The following is a 24,513-nucleotide window of genomic DNA, read 5'->3' on the forward strand; positions in this document are numbered from 1 at the left end:
ACGTGAATGCAAAGAACTTCCACAAGATGTCATGTTGTAGTGACGATGAACAACCACAGTGACACGATACAAGTCACGAAATAAACTGTTTTTTGGGGAAACCTGTGCCCAGCAAAACAAGTAACACTCAGCACAACGATAGCAGCGAGCACTCTCATCGATTGCTGAAAATCTGATCTGCAGGTCAAGCATGTCAGCTTTAATACATAGAATGTTGCAGCGCTGGATCCTGCGTGTCTTCCAGAAAGTACTACACAATTCGTGTCGTGTATACAATCTGATTACACAAGGTTTGCTGACAACAGACAATGAATAGAACCGGCATAACATTTGAGAAACCTCCGATAGAGAAAGACACGTCTTGTCTTGTGCTGAGCGATAACTAGGGTTATTCCACACCAATCCAACCAGCATTCGTTTGAACATCACAGATACAGCTGAAAAAATTTCAACATGTTTGTTGAAGCTCATAGCTCATTTTATACGTTTAACTTATTTGCCATAAATTTTCTAGCATTTTGGCAAAAATTTATTTTTCCTGCCCAGCAGAGCTAAAAGGCATCAGTCAACATTTGTTTCGGAGGCACATTGTATCATCCAGTTGTTCAAATGGTGTGTATGGCAAAACAATGAAGTGGCATGGCTGCAAAAATCACCAATTTTTCCAATGTTTTCTAATATGAATACAGGACAAGAGAACAGCAGGCAGCGTGTCTCAACCAGAACAGCTCAGGCAATCTCGAGCTCACACCTCCCGGATGACTGGCGAAGTGGCTGCAGCGCCGGGTATTCCTCTTCACTACAATCACCCCCCATCGGAAAAAGAGCCATCCTGGTGACTCATGGTGAACATAGAATCATTGGGTCGTAATACGGCTTCAGGCGTTGTACGTGGACGGTTTCACGACCACGGCAGCGTTGGTCCGTAGGTGGCGTGAAAGACTCGACAATATAGTTCACAGGCGATGTCTGTGTTACAACACGGTAGGGTCCTTGATATTTGGAAACAAGCTTGGATGAGAGTCCAGCAGGAACGGCAGGAACCCAAAGCCACACAAGGGAATCCAGAAGAAAGTGACAATGCGGGTGATCATTGTCACGTCGAGATTTTTGTTGCCATTGGTCGACGGCTGTAAAGGAACGGGCGAGCTGACGGCATTCCTCTGGGCGGCGGGCAGCTTCAGAGATGGGCGCACATTCGGATGAGTCGGGTCTGTACGGAAGAATGGTGTCGAGGGTAGTCGAAGGTTCGCGGCCATATAAGAGGAAGAATGGGGAGAAGTTTGTGGTCGCGTGTGGTGCAGTGTTGTAGGCGAACGTGATGAATGGCAAAATGAGGTCCCAATCAGTGTGATCAGAGGTGACGTATTTGGATAGCATGTCGCCAAGGGTGCGGTTAAATCTTTCCGTCAAACCATTAGTTTGAGGATGGTAGGCGGTGGTGTTGCGATGAACGATGCGACATTCAGCAAGGAGCGCGTTTACGACTTCAGAGAGGAAGACACGTCCTCTATCACTCAAAAGTTCGCGAGGTGCACCGTGACGGAGAATAACGTTTTTCAGGAGGAAGGATGCTATTTCACGAGCGGTGGCAGCAGGCAGAGCGGCTGTTTCTGCGTAGCGCGTCAAATGGTCAATGGCGACAACTATCCAGCGGTTTCCGGAAACCGTGCTCGGAAGGGGTCCATACAGGTCAATGCCAATGCGATCGAAGGGCCTGGCCGGACACGGGATTGGCTGGAGCGGACCAGAGGCATGCTGAGCAGGAACTTTGCGGCGTTGTCACTGAGGGCACGACCGAATGTATTTGCACACAAAGGTGTACATGCCACGCCAATAAAACCTGGAGCGAAGCCGAGTGTACGTCTTGAAGACACTTGCATGTGCACACTGCGGGTCAGTATGGAAGGCAGAACATATTTCACCACGAAGATGTCGAGGTATGACCAGCAACCACTTGTGGACGTCAGAGGCGTAATTCCGGCGATAGAGAAGTCCATCCCGAATTTGGAAGTGAGATGCTTGACGGCGCAAAGCTCGAGAAGGTGGAGGAACAGTCGAAGGGTTTGAAAGGAAGCGGATAAGATCACTAATCCAGGCATCCTTGCGTTGCTCCGAAGCCATGTCGCAGCCTGCTGGGAACGAAAGCACCTGGTCAACGGCAGAGAGGCAGCTATCGCTTTCGGTTGACACGGGCGAACGGAAAGCGCGTCGGCATCAGTGTGGTGGCGGCCAGACCTGTAGACAACGCGCACGTCGAAATCTTGCAACCGCAAAGCCCAACGAGCTAATCGACCTGAGGGGTCCTTCAACATGGACAGCCAACAAAGTGCATGGTGATCTGTAATTACGTCGAAGGGGCGGCCATAAAGGTAGGGTCAAAATTTACCAAGTGCCCAGATTATGGCCAAACACTCCTTCTCCGTAACGGAATAATTCTTCTCGGCTTTGGTGAGGGTGCAGCTTGCGTATGCAACGACGTACTCGTCAAATCCAGATTTGCGCTGCGCGAGCACAGCGCCGAGACCAACACTGCTGGCTTCGGTGTGTACTTCTGTCGGAGCTGTCGGGTCGAAGTGACGCAGTATAGGCGGCGAGGCCAGTAGACGACGCAACTCTTGGAAGGCATCGTCACAAGCCGACGACCAGGCATAATCGTTCAAGTCGCTCCGTAGAAGCTGATTCAAGGGAGCGGTGATGGACGCAAAATTCCGAATGAAACGGCGAAAGTAAGAGCACAGGCCAAGGAAGCTGCGAAGTTCTTTTACGGAGGAAGGTTTGGGAAAATCAGCAACTGTACGGAGCTTGGCGGCGTCAGGAAGAATACCGTGTTTAGATACCACGTGGCCAAGGATGGTGAGCTGACTTGCACCAAAGTGGCATTTCTTCAGGTTGAGCTGAAGGCCGGCGGAAGTTAGGCACTGTAACACTTCCTCCAGCCTACAGAGATGGGTGGGAAAATCGGGCGAAAAAATAACCAGATCATCTCAGTAGCACAGGCACGTTTTCCACTTGAGACCACGCAAAAGGTTGTCCAAAAGGTTGTCCATCAAATGTTGCGGGGGCGTTGCAAAGCCCAAAAGGCATAACGCGAAATTCATATAGGCCATCTGGTGTTACAAAGGCCGTTTTAGGTTGGTCTTCGGGTGCCATGGGGACTTGCCAATAGCCGCTGCGTAAGTCGATAGAAGAGAAGAACTCCGAGCCTTGGAGACAGTCAAGGGCGTCGTCAATTCTCGGAAGAGGGTAAACATCTTTACGAGTTATTTTGTTAAGACGACGGTAATCGACACAGAATCGAATCGATCCGTCCTTCTTCTTAACAAGAACAACGGGAGATGCCCAGGGACTATCCGATGGCTGAATGACGCCGCGCTTGAGCATGTCAGCTACTTGGTCATCAATAACACGGCGCTCTGTCGCGGATACACAATATGGTCTTTGTCGCAGTGGCGCACTGGTGCCCGTGTCGATGCGATGACAAGCAGTTGACGTGCGGCCCAAGGGAACATGCTGGCAGTCGAAAGACGAACGGAACTTGTCGAGAAGGTGTAGAAGCTGGGCGCGTTGGGAAACAGTCAACGTGTCGGCGATGGAACCATGTAAAACATCGGGCAAAGTCAGCTCCTGCGCGGGGTTACAGGTCACTCCGGCGACCTCATGACTGCCGATGGAACCAGTTGGCAAGTCAACGATGGCAGCAAGGTCGACACACTGGACGCGGCCAACGCACTCCCCACGAAGCAACGTGAGAGGACAGGACAATTGGTTGGCGACGAGCAGTCTGCTGACGCCGGCATGAACGTCTAAAAGAGCGAAAGGCAGCGGGGAACATTAGCGACGAGCGAAAATGCCAGATGGCGTAAAAAGTGCGCTGGCACCCTCAACAATGTTGCATGACACTGTGGCAAGGGCGGATGAGTGCGGTGGAATTGTAACGTCTTCGGCAACATACACTTTATCTTCAGGTTCACAAGCGTCAAAGTGGGGCATGACACAGCGTTTGAAATTCCACTTCAGCACGAGAACAGTCGATGACGGCCTTATTAGCGGAGAGGAAGTCCCAGCCCAAAATAAGATCGTGGGAACAAGAACACAGCACCAAAAATTTGACGATGTAGAGGAGGCCCTTGATCACAACGCGAGCAGTACACACAGCTGCAGGCGTGATGCGGTCGGCGCTTGCAGTACAAAGTGATACGTTCGACAGGGGCGTCGTAACTTTTCTGAGAGAACGGCAAAGTTTGGCACTAATAACTGAAACTGCGGCACCAGTGTCAACGAGAGCGAGTGCAGCGACGCCGTCCACATATACGTCAATAACATTAGTCGGAGAAGAGAGAGGCCTTGTTCTGTTCGTGGGTGACGCAGTTCGTGCCTCTGTAACTGCGGCGATTATTTTTCCCGTTCAGGCGTAGAAGGACGACGACGCATCGACGAAAGCGAGCAGCGTCGAAGTGATGGCGAACGGCGGTCAACAAGAGGGCGGTGGTTGGAATAGGAAGACATCGGGCCAGGGTTCCGAGACGCAGAGGACGACGGGTATGGGGAAACGTGTGGTTCGGAGTCGACGCGACGGCGGTAGGATGGTGCGCGGCGACGGCAAAATCGTGCAATGTGGCTAGGTAGAACACACTCAAAACATATTGGCCGGTTGTCAGGAGCGCGCCATTGTCCATTGCTGTGTGGGTACCGTGGCTGAACGGATTGAGGAGCTGGATGCAGTGGCACGGCTGATGGGAATGACGCAAAGGCCTGAGGTGGGGGCCGCACGAGAGCCTCGGCATAGCTGAGAGGTGCAGTCGCCTCGGGAAAAGCAACAGGAGTTGGCACCGGCGGAGTCTCGCGGGCAGAAGAGAGAGCTGCGCAAACTTGCTCGTGGATGACCTGGCGAAGGTTGGCCGGCAAAGGCGAGGGTGGTGGCGTGGTTGAAGACAGCAGCGAAAGCTGACGAGCGACCTCAGCACAGACGAACTCTTTTATCTGGCAGAGCACGGAGTCCATTTCAGGAGCCGCGGCCACGCTCGCGAGGCGTTCATCGGACACAGGTGGGCGCCATGTGAGAAGACGCTGTCTGCAGAGCTCGTCAAAACTCTGGCAAAGCTCAATGACCTGAGAAACAGTGCCTGGGTTTTTGGACAGCAGCATATGAAAGGCATCGTCGGAAATGCCCTTGATGATGTGGCGTACCTTGTCTGCCTCTGCCATCGTCGGGTTGACACGCCGGCAGAGGTCGACGATGTCCTCAATGTAGCTGGTGAACGTTTCACCAGTTTGCTGGGATCGGGTTCGTAGGCGTTGTTCAGCGTGAAGTTTGCGCACGCCAGGGCGACCGAAAACGTCCACGATGCTGGTTTTGAAGCTAGCCCACGTGCGGATCGGCTTCGTGGTTTTTGAACCAGAGCTTGGCGACGCCCGATAAATAGAAGATCGTTGCTGAGCTTGAAGGGATCATCCCATTTGTTGGTGTTGCTGGTGCGTTCGTACGATTCCAGCCAATCTTCAACGTCTTTCTCATCGGTGCCGCTGAAGATGTCAGGATCCCGCTGACGCTGGGCACCGGCACATACGATGGTTGGAGTAACCGGTGGGGATGTCGGTCAGGCATGACGGACGGCAGAGTTCGGGTGCGTAATTCCAGGTTGGGGGAAAACCGCAACACCTCCACCAGAATCTAATATGAATACAGGACAAGAGAACAGCAGGCAGCGTGCCTCAACCAGAACAGCTCAGGCAATCTCGAGCTCGCGCCTCCCAGACGACTGGCGATGTGGCTGCAGCGCCGGGTATTCCTCTTCACTACAGTTTGAATACTTCGAGTGCTCTTGGCACTGGCAAAAGCAAGTAAAGTTGCAAAGTATGAATTCTTTTGCCTGAATGCATTGAAATGCCGAAGGCACAAATGAAATATACAATGGTAGCCCGGTTGACATGGTACAGCCGAAAAATATTTGAAGCGTTCAACGCTTCAAATAGCTGGAAAGAAAAACTGTCAAATTAAATTTTTTTTATTGCAATAGCAATTATATGGACACTCTAAGCGAATTTCTGCCGTCGCCATGAGGTTCAGTATTAAATCCAAGGGCGATAAAATCGTCACAACACGCTGTAGGTGCGAGGGACACACATGCAGCGCGTAAGAGACGTGCGCTTTTATGGAGAGTGAACGCACGGCAGAGAACAAACGCAACGTCGCCGTCAAGCGAAAGGCTGTGGGGTGATGGAGGCAAGGGAGGGGGGTGGCGTTATGCTACGGAACCAACTGCGCATTTAGCGACCCGGCACAAGGGGATCTGGCGATTCAATCTCGCGTGCGAAAGGAGAAAAGTGGGAAGGAGGGGGTGCGGCTTCTACTCTGCCAGCAACTAGGGCAATCTAATGATGTATCACAGGTATTTTTAGGCTGACCACGAAAGCAACGTTTTTGACCTTGAACACAAAGCTTCTTGCAAAAATATTGAACTTTACAGTTTTGTTTCAGCCGATCTTCTAAACCTATAAAGCTTCAAATATTTTTGTATAATGGCTTATTAGTCAAGTTTTGTAACGTTCACAATGTAACTGCAATGTTCCAACACATCAAATTAACCCAACTTGCTAATAAATGCATGTGCGTATTATTACTCAATACTTGATACAATATTCGAAGTTTAAGTATTCATATTCCGATTCGTATTAAAAAAACTTTAATATTCACACAGCCCTAAAAAAAAAAACAGAAAAAAAATAAAAATTGCGAGTTTTCTTTAGCACCGACTCTTTCCCAGTTCCGGGACCTGCTTCCGGAACTGTGGCAGCAATCCGCACAAGATAATAATGAAATAAAAGACGTCACAATGTTTGTTGCCAGTTTTTTAACACCGGAGCTCATAACTCGGCCTGCCACTGCGTTGCTTAGCAACCACCTCGGGAAAGCATTGTGCGCTATGCTTGAGAAAGAGAAAGAGAAAATGAGAGCGAAAGAGAGTGCGTGCGTCATGTGCGATGCTCGGGAGAGAGAAGCAACCACCTCGCGAAGTGTCGCGCACTATGCTCGGGAGTGAGAAAGAGAAAATGAGAGCTAGAGAGAGCAAGAGAGAAACAAATTGTAGCAGCACCAACGAGGCAACGTGCAAAGGTGCTGCCAACGCCATCCATGCTTTTCCGTTTCCCTGCATTAGCGCCGAACGCTGGCAGTGTCAGTGACTGTAGCAGGCGTCTCTGGCGACGGCTCGGCCGAGCTCACACTAGCTGCGCGCTACTGTGCATGCACCGTGATGTCATCCCGGCGTGTCGTCTGCTGCACGCCGCCCGTACACTGTGCATAGCTTTCGCCCCACTTCCTCCTATGTCTGCTCGGACTGCAAGTGCTTCGCGAGGCGTTCCCTGATGCCACGGACCACGAGGAAATGCTTATACACTTTGTATAACTTAGCATCACTTGGCATTACTTCGTATAACTTAGCATCACTTCGTATAGTGTAGTCTCCGGGTTCTCTCAAGCCGCCTTTGTCGTAAGGCTTAGGCTTGACGGCCAACTCCCGTGTGCTTGCCTTGTACTACCGGGGTTCGGCGGTACAAGGACAGGCAGAAACACGATAACACACGATAGTGTAACAAGTATAAAAAGGGTTTATTGCTCCATGAGAATTCGCGTGGAAGCAGGCTATAGAGTCGACCTCGACGTTTGTCGGGGTCGATAGTGGTCGAACGAGGTAGGGCACGACAAAGGAAGGGAACAAGATGGTTACCTGAACTCCGTCCTTCGTCGCGGCTCGCAGTCGTCTCTCATTTCTCCGGCGTGCGCCGGTTGCGCCGATCGCGACCGCCCCGCCTCGTTCTGGGCTCGGTCCAATGAGCGCGGGGCTCCGCGTACACGTCACCGCTGCGTTTGCAACCGGTTTCCAAGAGGATCGCGCCACCACACGAAAAGCCGTTTGGCTCCCCGAACGGGAAGAGGGAAAAAGGCGTCTGCTCTCCTCACTTCCGTGGCGCGCGTAAGGACGCGGGGAAATATGAACCTTCATAATTCCCACATCCCTCCCCCCTTAAGACCGAACGCCCCCTTGACTCCAGTGGCGCAATGTTATGGCGGTCTCGCCACAACTAACCTACTCGCTGTCGCTGTTCCCTCGATGCAGTTGACGGGTCGATCTCTTCAGATTCCTTCTCACCAGAACCCATTGTCTCGTGACATCCCCCGAAGTCAGTCACACCAGGGTCAGCCAACAAGGGCATTGAGTACTTGTTGGGTTGTCCATCATCGACCTCTGATCGGATGGCTTGTGCCACTCCAGCCCCGCAGTAGCACGGCGCAGGGACGAAGGTGCACTCCTTAACGGGTCCTCCGAAGGTTGGCTCTCCATGCCGGCACTCGTCTCTTGCGTCCAGTGGGCCCAGGGAGTGCACGAGCGCGGCTATCTTCTGGAAGGCTAGTTGGTGGCTTGTCTTCTTGATCAGCTGAGGTGCAGCCGTGGCTCCGTGCCGTATGCCCTCGCTGAGTTCTATGGCCAGCTTTAGCTGCTGCTCCATAGGTGTGGTTCTGCTGCCTCGGGTGGGTCCGGACTGGTACGGTCTGTTCTGCCGACTGCGGGTATTGTAGGGGTGCGCCACGGGGGTCGATGGACATTCGCTTGCCTTCCCACGGGTTAGCGGCGCAGGCGCCGCAGCTTCTACAGTGCGTTCCCTCCGGAAGTACCGCTTCAGCTCACCGACGTGAATTGGTCCGCTGATACGACCTGTGTTCAGATCCCTCAGCTTGTAGTTAAGTCGCGAGAGCTTCTTAGCAACTTCGAAGGGTCCAACCCATTTGGGTGCTAAACCAGCAGCAAACCCTGTGCTCGCGTCGCTGAGCGCGTGGTTGCGTTTCAGGACTAGGTCTCCCATTTGGAATTCCATGTGCTGATGCGCTCGGTCATAAGAGGCCTTTTGACTCGCCCTTGCCCCTGCGCGGTTACGATTTGCTTCTATCATGGCGTTTGCCAGGCGATCACGCAGCCGCCGTGCATAGTCGGCAATTGGTGTTCTTGCGCCGGCTGAATCTGTCCGTTTGGATAAGATTGTGTCCGTTGGCATCTGGAGGTCTCTCCCGAACATCAGGAAAGCTGGCGTGAAACCCGTTGAACGGTTTTCACTCGTTCTTAGGGCGAAGGAGATCGCATCTAGGTGCTCGTCCCAGTCGTTGTGCGCTTGGGCGTATGCCCCAAGTAGTGGCTTCACATCTCGATTCCGGCGCTCTGTCACATTCGACTGAGGATGGTAGGACATTGTCTTCACCTGCCGGACACCCATCGCTGCGCATGTATCTCCGAAGATTTTCGACGTGAAATACGACGCGTTATCGGTGATCAGCCGCTCTGGGAACCCATAACGGCAGAAGGTCTCCGATAGTTTTTTCAGGACCTCCTTCGTTGTCGCTGCTCGAAGCAGGTAGAGTTCAGCGATTCCACTGAAGTGGCAAGTGATGACTAGCACAAATTTGTGCCCTCTCTTACTACGCGGCAGCGGCCCGATCAAATCGCACACCACAAGTTCCCATGGCTTTGTGCTCACAATCGGTTGCAGCATGCCGGGCGGCTTCCCGCCTCTCGGCTTTCTTGCTTGGCAGACGTGGCAGGTTTGCATGTATTTACATACATCACGCTTCATGCCAGGCCAGGTTGCGAATCGACATAGTTTCTTCCATGTCTTTGGTGCGCTCCCGTGGCCATCTATGTCGTGGTAATGCTGCAATGCCGCTCGTCTGAGCTGGCGCGGGATGACGGCTTTGAATCTCTCATTTGAGTCTTCTTTGCCTGGCACGTATTTCAGCAAAACTCCGTCTGCATCAAGCAGATAGCTCTCCAGCTCAGTCTCAGCTGCCCTAGAGTCCGCACCCACCGTCGTACCGGCGGTTTCCGTGCGCTCTCCGACTCCTCTCTCTGGGTCCGTCTCTTCCCTGAGGCTGGCGACCAGGTTTTGACAGTGAGTGTCGTCCTTTTGAGCCCTGATGAGCTGATCTCTGCTGAATGCAATCTCGAGGGGCGGCCTCACTCTAATGAGATGCACGTGCTCTTGGTTTTGTGCCGGCGGGGTTTTCCCTTCTCCCCGGCTTCCCCGCGATGAGAGCGGCACGGCTGCCCCCTCCTCCTCCTCGTGACCGGCTGGTAGGGTGTCCTTCACCGGCGCCCGTGAAAGCGCATCGGCGACCACGTTTGTGGTTCCTTTGCGATAGCAGATCTCGAACTCGAAGCGCTGTAAGGTCAGGGCCCAACGCGCAAGCGTCCCGCTTTGCTCACGGAGGCGGGTCAGCCAAGTCAAGGCCATGTGATCGGTCTCGACTGTGAACCTTGTTCCTTCTACGTACATCTCGAATTTTCGGAGTGCATAGATCACTGCCAAACATTGCTTTTCCGTCACTGAATAGTTGCGCTCTGCCGGCGTCAGCGCGCGGCTTGCGAATGCCACCGGGCGTAGCTCAGTCCCTTCTGCCTGAAGGAGCACTGCACCAATTCCGAAATCGCAGGCATCTGTCTGGATCACGAAATGCCTGTTTAGGTCCGGTAGTTTCAGTGAGGCTGTGTCTGCGATGCCCTGAGCGAGATGGCGGAAGCTTTGCCGTTGCTCCTGCCCCCATTCCCAAGCCATGCCCTTCTTCAACAGTTTTGTTAACGGGGCTTGCATGCGTACGCAGTTGGGAATGAACTGTCGGTAGTAGCCTACCATCCCAAGAAAGCGGCGTACACCGCTCACGTCTTGCGGTTCTGAAAACTCGACGATTGCTCGAAGTTTCTCCGGGTCCGGGAACACCTGCCCTCGTTCCACCCGGTAACCGAGCAAGCTCACTTCTGCTCTGCAGATTTGCGCCTTGGCCGGGTTGAGTGTGAGGCCGGCCGCCCGGAGTTTTCCCAGGACGTCTCGAAGATGATCCAAGTGCTCTTCAAAGGTGTGCGAGTACACGACGATATCGTCGAGATAGGCGAGCGCGTGATGCCATTTGGCGTCCCCAAGTACGCGGTCTATCAGCCGTTGAAACGTGCTCGGACTTCCAGAGAGACCGAAGGGCATCCGCACGAATTCGTAGAGGCCCCTGTGGCAAATAAATGCCGTTTTGCACTCGTCGCCTGGCCGCATCTCTACTTGGAGATAACCTTTGCTAGCATCCAGCGTAGAGAAGTACTTCGCTCCGCCGAGGTTGGAAACTATCTCGTCCACCCTTAGGAAGGGATAAGCACCCTTCTTCGTGACTGTATTCAGCCGCCGGTAGTCCACACAGAGACGGGAACTCCCATCCTTTTTGGGGACGAGCACGACTGGGAAACCCCAGGGGCTCGTGGACCGCCAGACGATACCAGCCTCGAGCAGCTCCTGTAGCGCCGCGTCAATTGCCTCCCATTTGGCAGGACTGACCGGTCTAGGGTTGGATTTAAAGGCTGCGCGTCGCCCGTGTCGATGCGGTGTTGTACCAACTTCGTGCAACCTGGGCGGTCTGTAAACATCTCATCGAAGTCGTTTAACAACGATAAGACGCGGTCTCGCTCGTGCTCTGTCAGATCACCGACGTCCGCCAGGAGATCGCACCTTTTCCGATCCGGTCTTGGCGAAAATCCGTGTTGACAGGCCGCCGCGAGCGGTTTCGGCAGCGCGCGAGACGCGTTGCTCTCTTCGAAAAGATTCCTCCTTTCCACTTCGGCGAATGCCGGTGCGGCGAAATGCGCGAGCGGCGCCAACGAGTGTTCCCGGTAACCACCGTTGCCGAAGTCGATCACAATGCCACTCTTCGCCAAGAAATCTCGGCCGAGGATTACTGGGACCGTGAGGTCCGTCAGATGAATGAATCGCTGCCTCTACCGCCGCTGATTCCAGTGCATGACGAGTCGCACATCGCCGTTCGAGCAGGCCTCTCCGCACGCCAATTGAAGAGGTAGTTTTCGCTGCCGTAACTTGACCCCTCTCCGTTCGAGGTGGGACGCGACCTCGTCTCCGATCATCGATGCACTTGCACCGGTATCGAGTCGTTTTTTGAAGGTAGTCCCCGCGATTGCGAGATCTATAAAAGGGGAATTCACGTTGTTAGGCGCTCCGACTCGAAAGACTGAAGATGCCGCGATGGTGTTTGCCTCGCAGGCTGTTGCCGTGGCCGCCGGCAGTGTTACCGGAGGCCCGCCTCGTTTCCCTGCTGGTTGGAGCACTCACGCGCGATGTGTCCCATCTGGGCACAGTTGAAACTGCGCACGGTGTTCCTCGCCGTGGCTTGAGCGAAGTGGGGCTGCTCCGCCGATCCCCAATCGTCAGGGTGAGGTCGACCGTACGTGATCGCGTTTCTATCGGGTCCACCTAGCTGCGTCACTGGTCTGCGATCGTCTGATCGGGCGTGATGTTGCGCGCCGGACAAGCCTCCTGACTGTCTTGCTTGCGCGGTCCTCCACCCGTATGAGTAGGGATCGAGGGCGCGGTCCGAGATTTCGAACGGCACGGGTGCACCCGAGGACCGACCCGGCATCACAGCGTGTTCGCTGCTCGTGCGCCCGCTGCCGTGCCAAGCGCAGCTTGGTTCCAAGGACTCCGATGGAGGCGGCGGTGGTCGATACGCGCGGGCTGCCGAGATTTCGGCTTGCACCCGGCGTGATTCTGCGGCCAGCTCATTCAGGTCTCTGCAACGTGAACCGCACAGGTAAAGTGCAAAGGTAGGATGACTTTGTCGAATTACTCGTTCCACTCGCTCCGTGTTCGAAGCACTCGGATCCGCGTACTCGAAAAGCTCCTGCATCGCTCAGACATACTCCAACAGCGATTCGTCCGGGGCTTGCGTGCGCAGCTCCAACTCCCTCCGCATCTGCAGTCGGTAGTCGTACGGAAGGAATTCGTCTCTAAATAGCCTACGAAACTCGTCCATGCTGCTCGCCGTGTGGCCAACCAAACAGTACCACCGGGCAGCTTGGCCGACTAGAGCAACCGGGAGAACTCTCTCCAACACCGCACTCTCGCGCATGCCAGTCCCTTGCTCGTACTGTCGCAACGCCAGTAAAAAAAAATTAGCGCTCATCTGATCGCCGTAACCACTGTACGCCGGTATCGGTACTCCGATCCGAGGCCCGGGTGAAATCGCGGTTTGCAACACCTGTTGCAAAGCGCTCGCCAGCGTGTGCACGGGGTTTGCCGCGTCTGCAGGCATTCCTCCGCTATTGGAACCGCCAACACTGTCCGGCCCGATTGCGGAGGCCCCCGTGTTTACTGGGCACTGGTCACTATCGGGCTCCGTGACGCGTGGCGATCTCGCTGCGTGACGGAGAGCGGAGTTGCGCCGTTTGGCCAGACCGAGTGCGCGCTCAAAGTGCCCGGGGCGGCTGCGCCGGCGGCGGGCGCATTTGCTACGGGCACGACCTCGTCTGAGTCGGGCCCTGGGTAGTGTACACCGAAATTTTCCGATGTTCTGAGGACATGTGTGGTGGACGGAGGTTCTTCGCCGTTCGAAAAGGGGCTCCGGGAACCGCCGCCGTAATCCGCTGTGTTGACGGCGCGCACGGAGGGAACCAAGATTTCCCCGACTGAAGAGAATAGGTTCGGTAACCCGTCGAAGAATGCCGGCGTGTTGGTGAGGTGCGCGGGGTCGGGCACTCCTACATTTGTAGCGGGTGCGGTAGTGCAGTACGTGTTTGCACGGCCCACATTTGTGGGTGATGCGGCCGATGCAACGAGGCCCGAGTTTTCCCTGGCCCGACTGCAAATATTGGCCAACTCCATGAGATCGCTAAGTTCGTACTGCGGGCTCGTCATCGTGTCGCGGGAGCCGGCTGCTCGATTGCGTCTGCAAACGAGAAATCCCGTTGGGCGCCAGTTGTAGTCTCCGGGTTCTCTCAAGCCGCCTTTGTCGTAAGGCTTAGGCTTGACGGCCAACTCCCGTGTGCTTGCCTTGTACTACAGGGGTTCGGCGGTACAAGGACAGGCAGAAACACGACAACACACGATAGTGTAGCAAGTATAAAAAGGGTTTATTGCTCCATGGGAATTCGCGTGGAAGCAGGCCTCGAACTCGACGTTTGTCGGGGTCGATAGTGGTCGAACGAGGTAGGGCACGACAAAGGAAGGGAACAAGATGGTTACCTGAACTCCGTCCTTCGTCGCGGCTCGCAGTCGTCTCTCATTTCTCCGGCGTGCGCCGGTTGCGCCGATCGCGACCGCCCCACCTCGTTCTGGGCTCGGTCCAATGAGCGCGGGGCTCCGCGTACACGTCACCGCTGCGTTTGCAACCGGTTTCCAAGAGGATCGCGCAACCGCACGAAAAGCCGTTTGGCTCCCCGAACGGGAAGAGGGAAAAAGGCGTCTGCTCTCCTCACTTCCGTGGCGCGCGTAAGGACGCGGGGAAATATGAACCTTCATAATTCCCACAATAGCCAGGACCAGCTAGGAACCGATCAGCCCCGCTATATCTGTAGCCTTGCGCCACTAGTACAAGCTACCCTGATTTTCATTTTGTTTATCTTTTTGTGGAAAAGGAAAACATTTGACCCCTCCCGCCCCATCACTCCAAGGGGATCCCCCATCTCTTCCACCGGTCCACAAGGGGTCTCAGACACATCCATGGCTGAGAACCACTGTTCTAGAGAAATACTACCCAATTTTAGCAAGCAATGAGTGCCTTAGAAAAGTGTTGCTGGATGTACCTAGAGTTACATATCGCGGCAATACAAACATTAAGGACATGTTAGTACTCGCTAAAGTAAAGCCACAGTACACTGTCAAAATAGCAGCCTGTGCTCGCTCCAATTATAACACCTGCAAACACCTTGAAAATGACAAAGTTATGGCTAATTAGTTCTGCAGAAGCCAACAAGGTGGAGGAAAGTTCATGACACATGACATAAAAGTTAGAAGCGACTATATTGTTACGTGTAACTGATGCCCAAGGCTATTTACACTTTATTTACAGGGAAGATAAAGGAGGCCAAAATGGCGACACTATATCAAGCGGGCGTCTTCCTAAGTGTAGCCACACTGCGGCGGCTGTTCCGTATGCACGAAATCCAGTACAGGCTGCACCAGTTCAAACATTGTTTTCATGTTCGAATGTTCACTGTGCCACAAACAATATACCGGTGAAATAGGACATCCAATTAATGTTAGACTATATGGGCACTGCGTAGACACAGCCATCTTCTTTCTGGGGTTTTTACATGCCAAAACCAGTTCTGATTATGAGACACGCCGTAGTGGAGGGCTCCGGATTAATTTTGACCACCTCGGGTTTGTTAACGTGCACTAGAACGCAAGCACACGGGCGTTTTTGCATTTCGAGTCCATCAAAATGCAGCCGCCGCGGCCGGGATTTTATCCCACGATCTCGTGCTCAGCAGCGCAACGCCTTAGCTGACTGAGCCACTGTGGCAGGTTGTGGATACAGCCAAGAAAATTCCTTAAGCAGTGGCACAGCTCTTTAATTTGTCAGGTCACAATTTCGATGAAACTAAACTTTGTTTCCAACAGTCAAACTTCTGGTCTCCCAGAGATAGAAAATATAGACCAGTTATATCTCATTCACAAGCTAAATACATTCCAACAAACAAGTATAAATATTTCAAAGGGAGCTCTCGAATCCAGTCGCAATACTAATCACACAAAGTACCCTTAATTATTAAGGGTCTTTTTTCTTCTCCCAGACGTATGTGTATGCGTGCTCTTTCAGTTTTCATTTGCACTCTCAACCGAGCCAGAGTCCCGTAATAGCTCTTTCAATTGAAGCTATTCAAGGACTCTGACCGAACACAGGTTGCTACCAGGTCTTCCCCCTCTGCTCACCTCTTTCGAATTCCAGAGAGATTTGTTCAACAGTTCCTGATAGAACCCAAAACAGTACCCCCATTGTTCACCTTTTCTCTCATAACTCCACACTTACCTTTGTCCCTCCTTCTGTGCTTTCTGATCTGTCTACCTCTTCCTTTGACGATAGGTACACCACACACCATGCCCCTGCCTATTCTCCTCCTCCCCCATTGTGGGTGGCGCAGGAGGAGGCGAACTTATTATGCGTAGATAAAAATGCTGCTAAAGAAAGCAGTTGCTGCCCTGACAAAGACACGACCCGTTTGTCGCAATACTGGCCCAAAGCAACGTTCCTTTTCCGACTACTTCTCAGCATTTCATGTTTCCATCTTCCTTTGAACATCTGTTTTGCTGAGAACCTGAAGTACCTTTTCATGCTGAAAAAAAAAAAAAAAAGAAACCTGTGCAGCTGGCAAGTTCACTGACCTGTGCGGGCAGTGCAGCAGCAGGTCGAGCACAAAGTTTGACCAGTCGGGGTCCCCAAGCAGCTGTGACAGGGCCGAGGGCTGCAGGCTCAGTGCCAGCGTCAGTGTTTCCAGGGCCTCCTGGCACAGCTCTTCATCAGCCGCCTGGACCACAGCCGCTCTTTTTAAATTACATTTGGCAATAAAAAGCGTTCCTATCAAGCTATTATAGTAAACACTCATTATTTTATCACCCCTGCCCCCGCATTTCGTAAATGTCAATTCCCACAAGCTCTTGGGCCACCGTTGACATGCCATGTTGACGAGAAACACATTTTCTTGTTTTTTAGCAAAAAGTCACTACTGGGAATATGATGATCGATGATGAGTTAGTATCTCGGCAGAAGGAATCTGTAAAATAATTGATAATTTAAAGATATCCACTGGGCCTGACAACATATCTGCTAAAATCATTAAAGGTGCAAAAGTAATATCCAGTCACGTTCTACAAATCATTTTCATGCAGTCCATTTCCAGTGGCCAAATCACGTCCAAGTGGAAGGTAAGCAGAGTTGTACCCATTTGCAAGGCAGGAAGCTGCTCCGATCCGTCAAATTATCGTCCTATCTCGCTAACATGCATTGCATGCAAACTTATTGAACATATAGATAGGGTTCTTTGTTTTCGGGTAAAACCCGATTTTACCCGATTTTTACAACCCAAACATGTTTAAGGAGAATCGGGTTGAACCCTATTTCTCCCCAAAGTTCAAAACCACATACCAATTTATTTTTATTACGCTGCACAGAGTTCGCTGTGCACATGCGCTAGCTACTCGGCCTCGGGACAACGAAGTGAGATCCTGTTGGCGTGAACTCCAGTGACCTATAGTTCATTTCACAAGTTTTGTGCAGTACTGTGGACACTACATGGCTCCCAACGCCTCACTCTAAGTTAGTAACTCAGCATGACATTCTACGGAGGCCGGCAGAAGAAAAGCGGGTTGGAACCGCCTCGGCCCTGCTGCATGCAGCTTGTGAAATGCACTATTAATCTTCCTCCAACCGCGCATAGTAGAAGTGAAAGAGGGCGATTGCACTCTTTTCGTGCAGAAGAATGTTTTATTGTTTTTTTTAACTTATTGATACTGCAATGTTTTACAACACCTTTGGGCAAATAATATATAAGTAAACAGCCATTGGAAATGGCAAACATAATTCCAAAAGAAATCATAAATAAATTCATAAATAAATCATAAGTCAAGATCAAGGAACACAAATGCAAAAATCTACGACACAAATGCATGCATTTATTTGTAATCCTAATGAATTTGAGTATTTGCTAGAAAACCCTGATGTCTCCCCGATTGCCTGCTTGAAACAGATCCCTAGTTTTAACACGGTAGTGTTAAAGAGATCGTGATACGCTCCAGAAAAAAAAAATAATAAACAACGAAAGCCCCGAATGTGTTACAATTGTAAAATCAACCCAAAAAAAACAGAATTTCGGAATGGTTCCACAAACAACCCGATTTCTCCCTGATTATCAGCTTGAAAGATAGCACCCAATTTTTACCCCCCATCCCCCCTTGAATTTTAAAAAATATAAAACCTAAAAATGCACAACCCTCCCACTTGGCAAAGCACCTGTATGATAATTCCTTTTTCTTCTCAAACCAACACGGATTTTGGTCTGGCTTATTGTGCGAATCTAAACTTTTTTAACTCACGACTGACCTCCGCCTAAGCCTAGACTCATCGTTTCAAATTGACATCATTTACCTTAATTTTTCTAAGGCTTTTGACCGTGTTCCCCACCAGCGCCTCATGACTGAACTGGATCTGCTGATATTTTCATGGATTCACTGCTTTTTAACTGAATGTTCGCAGTACATCGTCATCGAAAGCCATCTTTCTGCCGCTACTAACGTTATCTCCGGAGTCCCCCAGGGCTCTGTTCTTGGCCTGCTTCTGTTCCTAATCTTTATCAATGACCTTCCTGCTGAAATTTCATCATCCATTCGTCTCCTCACAGATGATTGCGTTCTCTACTGACATATCTCTACTATTGACGATCAGTCATTGCTGCAGCACGATTTAACCTTAATCCAAAATTGGCGTCCGACCTGGCTGAGGCAGTCAAATGCATCAAAATGTAAGTTTATGCACATGTCTCGTAAGCGATTTAACCTACACTTCTCGTACATGCTAAACACTACCGCGCTATCACAAGTAGCATTTTATAGGTATCTAGGCAAAGAAATAACAAGTAATCTAAGCTGGTCAAAGCACATCATGTCGCTTTCTGCAAGCATTTTAAATCACTAGGTTTCATCAGATGATCACTCACGTTTGCTTCGCCCACGGTTCAACGAATCGCATATGGAACTTTCATCCGTAGCAAACTTGAATACGTATTCCCTATCTGGAACCCCCTTCAAGGGTACCTAATCCAGGCATTAGAGGCATCACAAAATCGAGCTGCTCATTTTATAACATCCAAATACAATTCTCGGCTCAGCATCACTAACATCAAAACTTCGATTGGGCTAACCCCTCTGGCATCCCGTCGTAAGATTGCAAGTCTTTGCCTTTTTCATAAGCTACATTAAAATTTTCCTCAATTACGTGAGAGCCTAATTCTGCCCCCCACAAGATCATCACGACGTCTGTTTGATAGTCACATTGTTCAACTAACGCTTTCAATAAATCATTTCTGCCAACTGCCATATCAGATTGGAATGTACATCCTGCGGTATCGTCAGTGAAATAAATTCTGTAAAATTTGAACAGTTATTATTACACTAGTATTGTCCACAGCCCCAGCAGTAACCCGTTTTCTTTTCATGTTTATGGGCTTTTTCATTTTCATGTGTTTACTGTGTTTACGTGTTTTTGCAATATGTATCAATGTGCTTCATCTTTGTGACACGTGGTTACCATTTGTTACCCCCATAAGGGGGGGCCTTATGTAATGCCCCATCCGGGGCCCTTCAGGGCAAATAAATGAGTTCCTGGGTTAAGCTTGTGCCAATTCCATCAGGTGCAACAAACACCAGGCTGACTGCAGTCAATTGTGAAAGCCATGTTGGACCAACCTGACTGGAAGCGCTGCCCTCTTCTGGGGCTGGCAGTCCAGCCGAGTCCCAGGCCAGCTTGAGGACGGCTTGTATAGTGCCCAGGTCTGGCAGGTGGAGGGCCTGTCAAGAAACAAATGGTGAGCCTCCTCCTTCGCCCACCTGTAGCCTCTGACCTGGTGTCGAAGCAGGGTTGCCAGCCGCATGCCAACCGAGTGCAGGGTGCCCTCGGGCCCCATGCTGGGCACGTGCTTGAGGGCCTGGGCCAGACCCTCGGGTGCCTGCTGGGCGAGGCAGTGGCCCACCACCGTCAGCAGCAGCTTGCTCAGCTTCAGCAGCAGCAGCGAACCACGCCTGCAGGAAGGCATCAAAAGGAGCAGCTGAAAGACAGTTCCCCAACACAGCACTCGTGTCTACAAATTTTGCAACTGGGCATGCTCAAACAATCGAGCCTACCAATACAACTGAAATAGCGAATGCTGGAATTTGAGTCACGAATCAGACATCTCCCAGACACTACTGTGACATGTACAGACCGCCAGAAATTCCAGGAAATACCAACACAACATTTAGCGTAACTAAGCATTACATCCTAAAGTAAGTGCACATACGTCAAATACCATGCAAATTGTTGTATGTTTTACTTGAAAATTTTTGTTAATACTACTGATCAAATAAACATGTGTAGCTTAATTTGGCGCTAGTACTGTACAATTATTGCCATATAATGTAACACCTTTGGTTAGTAATACATAACTACTCACAAACTGCATTCTTCCATTTCTTATCGTTTGGTATGTTATTGTTTCTTTTGTGTTGTTAACTTTCTGAGCTATTGAAAACATGTCAATGCCTCCTTTTATGCAATGCCTGTGGGCCTTTGAGGTGGAAATAAATGAAATATATGAAATAAAATCTACTTTATGGTTTCTCTGATATTCAGTGTAGTTGGAGGGTTGATGCACGCAGCTTTTCCATGACGCACAATCACTGCTGAAAGCTTCACAAGCTTTCAGTGCAAGAAGCTCAGCTGACAACAGCGGAGCATCCCAATCATGTTTGCCACCTGTGCAGTTTCAACGCCTTCCTAGCAACAGATGATCACACATTCGCATTGTGTAGTTTGTCGCTGTTTAGAATCGCTTTCTCACTTTCGATATGAAACTTGAGCATACACTCGAACCTTGTTATAACAAAGTTGAAGGGTGTGGAGTCTTAGGGCCTCACAGGAATACCGACCACCGCGGGTTCGAGCTTAGTGAGCTACAGGGCCGCATCAGCCGTCGCCTCTAGCGCACCGCTGCGTGTGCGCTCAGGCCGCAAGTACAGTATTGCCCTGAATTAGGAAACCGTTTCCTGTCTCTGGCGGCACCGAACACTGCACAAACGCCCGGTCCCGGGGCAGCGTGGTAACCAAAAGGCTCCCACACCACGCTCAAAGGCTCCCACTGGGACATGGTGCTAGGAGAAGTTCCAGCGGCTATGCTACTTGCTCTCGCGATAACCAATGGGCCAACTCACGAGACCTCAGGCAATCTCATTCGGCTTGGGCCTTCGGCAAGTGTGGCTCAGCGGGGAATGACCCAGCGCGAGCACTAGGCACCTCTCTTTCGCTTAGCGTCCAGAAAAGATCAACACAAGGCAGGCGCCCACTGCATGGGCAAAGGCACTGTGTGCAAGCTCAAGTCCTAGACAGAGAGGTGGCTGGCAGAAGAGAGGAAAGCATGTCCATACCCATACCCGGAGAAAGGCGAGACCTGCACTCCGCCGTAAGCAACCGACAGTAACTATCCCGCATGCAAACACTTCCACGCCAACAAACGTCGTGGGGGGAACGGGGAGAGGCCCAGGGACTGCCAGACAGGTGAATGCCCATGCCAACAGTGTCGGTGCATACCTCAATCCCCACAAGGGGGAGCCGAAATTATTTCATTATATTGCCACCAGGTCACGAGCTGCGGCGAGCGCGAGCCAGTATTCAGGCAAGGAGAGAAGAAGAAGAAGAGGTTTTTCGTTTTTGGGGTCAGCCATCTTCCTGGCTAGTACTCGTCTCTGCCGGTGTAGTACTTCTTGCTCTGAAGGCCTTCTGTTGCACGTGACAAACTGGTGGAGGTGCTGGGTAGTCCCAGCAAATGTCCTACACGCCTCCTGGTAGCCCTGTGCCTACAGTGACAACACCTGTTCACCGGGCCAGCCGAAGAGTCCGAGGATTGCCCCCTGAGCTTGGACCTCTTCCCGAGACTACGTCAGCTACGCACCAAAGCGGTATGGAAGGCACTACTACTGCTGCTCACTATACGCTACAGAAAGTGCCAAAAGTCTTCCATGGTTCCATCTTTGAGGACGTCGAAGGCTGGTTGGCTCAGTTCGAACGCGTCGCCGATTTCAATGGGTGGACCGATGTGAATAAGCTGAAGAATGTGTACTTTAGCCTGGAGGATGGCGCTCGCACCTGGTACGAGAACCGCGAACCCTTCTCGTCGTGGAGCGACTTTTGTCGTCATCTGCGGGCAAGTTACGCCAATGCTGATCGCTGTGAATGCGCCGAGCAGGCCATTCAGTCGTGCATCCAAATGCCCAACGAAAGTATGATGATGTACGTTGAGGACATGACGCGCCTCTTTCGTCGAGCTGACCCGGACAAGGCAGAAGATAGGAAGCTCCGCCACTTAATCTGAGGGGTTAAGGAGCAGCTTTTCGCTGGCCTTGTTCGGAGTCCCCCGACAACTGTGGCCGAGTTCTTTACGGAAGCCACGACAATGGAAAAAGTGCTTCAGCAGTGGTCAGCAGTGTACGACCGGCAAATCAGCGTCGCGTCATCGATGGATCAGATCGGAGCTGCCGGAGGTAGCATCAACATCGACTCCCTCTGCGACCTCATCCGATCAGTGGTACGCGATGAGCTGCAAAGTATCCACTGCCCGCCTCAACCTACTGCGTGATCCATATCCAGCCTCATCAGGAACGAGATGCAGCATGCTCTGCAAGTCCCGCTTGCCAGGGAGGTCACACCACCTGTGCCGAAGGAGCTTCAGCACGCATCATACGCGGAAGCTGCGAGCCGGTATATTCCTGCTTCTCCACGCTTCGTGCGCCCCACGCCTCACGATACGCTTCCATCAGTGCAACCGAACCAGCACTTGGAGAACCGCCAACCACTTCAAAGAAAATCGGACGTCTGGCGCACACCGGACAGGCGACCGCTGTGCTATCACTGTGGCGAAGCCGGACATGTATACCGTGAATGCCCGTATCGCTGCCTTGGACTTGCTCACGGTTTTGCCGTGATCAGATCAGGGTTTTGCCGTCGACTCTCCAAGGCCAAGATTCGGCGAAAGACCAAGAGCCATTGAGGAATAAATACCTGTCTCAACAGCGCATGCCACTGCCCTTGCGATGGCAGTCATGGTCACCGTCGCCGAGACGATTTCCCCAAATTCCCGGAGCTCTTCGTGGTGGCGCAGGGGCGTTCGCCAAGCCCTAGACGGGAAAACTAAAGACAGCGACCTTCGGGAGTGAGGCCACTGGTAATCGACGCGAGCAAGGCCTCCCAGCGACGCGACCAGGTACTGGCAGTGATTCGACGACAACTGAACTCGGAAGCCGACTGTCTTTGGATATACCTGTGGTGCTCGACGGTCACCATGAAGTCAGTGCATTATTGGACACAGAGGCTGATTACTCGATCGTGAGCCGAAAACTAGCGACACACCTGAAGAAAGTAGTTACGCCTTGGTACCGAACACAAATTCGTACTGCCGGCGGACATGCAGTCACCCCACTTGGTATATGCACACTCCGAGTTGGCATCCGTGGACGTACGTTTCTCTCCAGTTGCCTTGTACTTCGCGAATGTTCCCGAGACATCATCCTGGGAATCGACTTTCTACGGAAATATGGCGCTATTATCGACCTGCGGGAGCGCACTGTGACCTTCTCGACAGAGAGAGCAGCAGACAAAACCGACGACAGCCATCTCACAGGGTTCGTACAGGTTTCTAAGGCAAAAATTCAAGGATATTCCAGGACTTTCCAGGAGCTGTCACAGGTTTTTCAAGGACTCAAAGCGGCACCCAAAGTAGGATTTCTTTATTCTAACATTTCCAAAAATGACCAGTTTTATTGCACTTACAATAAATAAATGTATATCACAATTATAATAAAAATGTCTAGCCTCGATAACTTCTCAATATCACAACACGAAATGAACGCTTACAACAGCGGCTGAGATTTCTCCGGTATAGGCTGGGTAAAGTGCACCAAAAATATTCAGAACATTCAGCATAGGGTTATTGCACTAAAATAAAAAGAAACAAATGCATATCCCAATGATGTTAATAATGTCCAGCCTTGATCACTTTGCAAGTTCACAATACCAAAAAAAAGTTCACAAAACACAATGAATGCTCCCAACAGCTACTCTGACTTCTCCAGTATTAACTGGGTAAGTTTACCGCACATTTCCAAACCATTCGGTGTAGTCTTGCTACAGATCCATTATATTGTAACAAATAGATGTATACTGCAATTTTGTAAAACATGCCTTGTCTTGATCATTTCTCAAGTCCGCAATATTAAAAGTTAACACAACGAACACTCACAACAGCTGCTCAGGCTTCTGCAGCATTAGCTGGGTTGGTTCATCAAACATTTCCAAAACATTCAGCATACCACATTTTCCGGTGTATCAGATGCGTTTTTTTTCTTAATTTTCGTCGGTGTGTCTTACAGAATGGTGCGACCTATGCTTGTTTTTTTTTTCGGAAAAACTTCCGTCAAAATCGGATCCGATGTTATGGCCACGCGAAGCGCGCTGGTTGACTTAATTGCTACGGGTTCTGTGCGCGCTATCGAGGTGCCGGGTTCTCGTGATCGAGTTCGGGCCCAAGCGCAGTGCGAGAAGGATGGTGCAGCAATGCAAGCGGCGGCAGGCCGACCACGAAGTCGTCGCATCTGCAGATCACTATCAAGATACGGCGCGCGCCGCTGCGCAAACTACGAAGTTGCTCCGAGAGTACAGCGCGATTCGGCTCACCATCGCATGCTTTCATTCGCACATAATACAGCATACGACGCGCGGGGACGACGTTATCGCCCTTGGACTTTATACGGAACATCGCGGCAACCACGACGGCAGAAATATGCCTGTAGTGGAAATATATGGCACCCGTACGCTTGCGCATGACCCGCGTTCACGGAGCGAAACCGTCACTGTAACTTTTTTAAATCGCTTAACGAAAGAACAGGTGCGTCTTA

General features: G+C 51.4%; 1 protein-coding gene across 1 annotated transcript in view; it reads right to left on the minus strand.

Moving 5' to 3' along the window:
* The window catches only part of LOC119441288 (probable ubiquitin carboxyl-terminal hydrolase FAF-X), a 540,581-nt gene that overhangs the window by 216,943 nt on the left and 299,125 nt on the right, over positions 1–24,513 (minus strand). Inside the window, 3 exon segments of the mRNA XM_049661116.1 lie at positions 16,204–16,346; positions 19,279–19,380; positions 19,434–19,611. Of these exon segments, the coding sequence (XP_049517073.1) occupies positions 16,204–16,346; positions 19,279–19,380; positions 19,434–19,611 (423 nt within the window).

This window comes from Dermacentor silvarum, chromosome 2 (genome assembly GCF_013339745.2).
Source record: "Dermacentor silvarum isolate Dsil-2018 chromosome 2, BIME_Dsil_1.4, whole genome shotgun sequence".
Lineage (NCBI taxonomy): Eukaryota > Metazoa > Arthropoda > Arachnida > Ixodida > Ixodidae > Dermacentor > Dermacentor silvarum.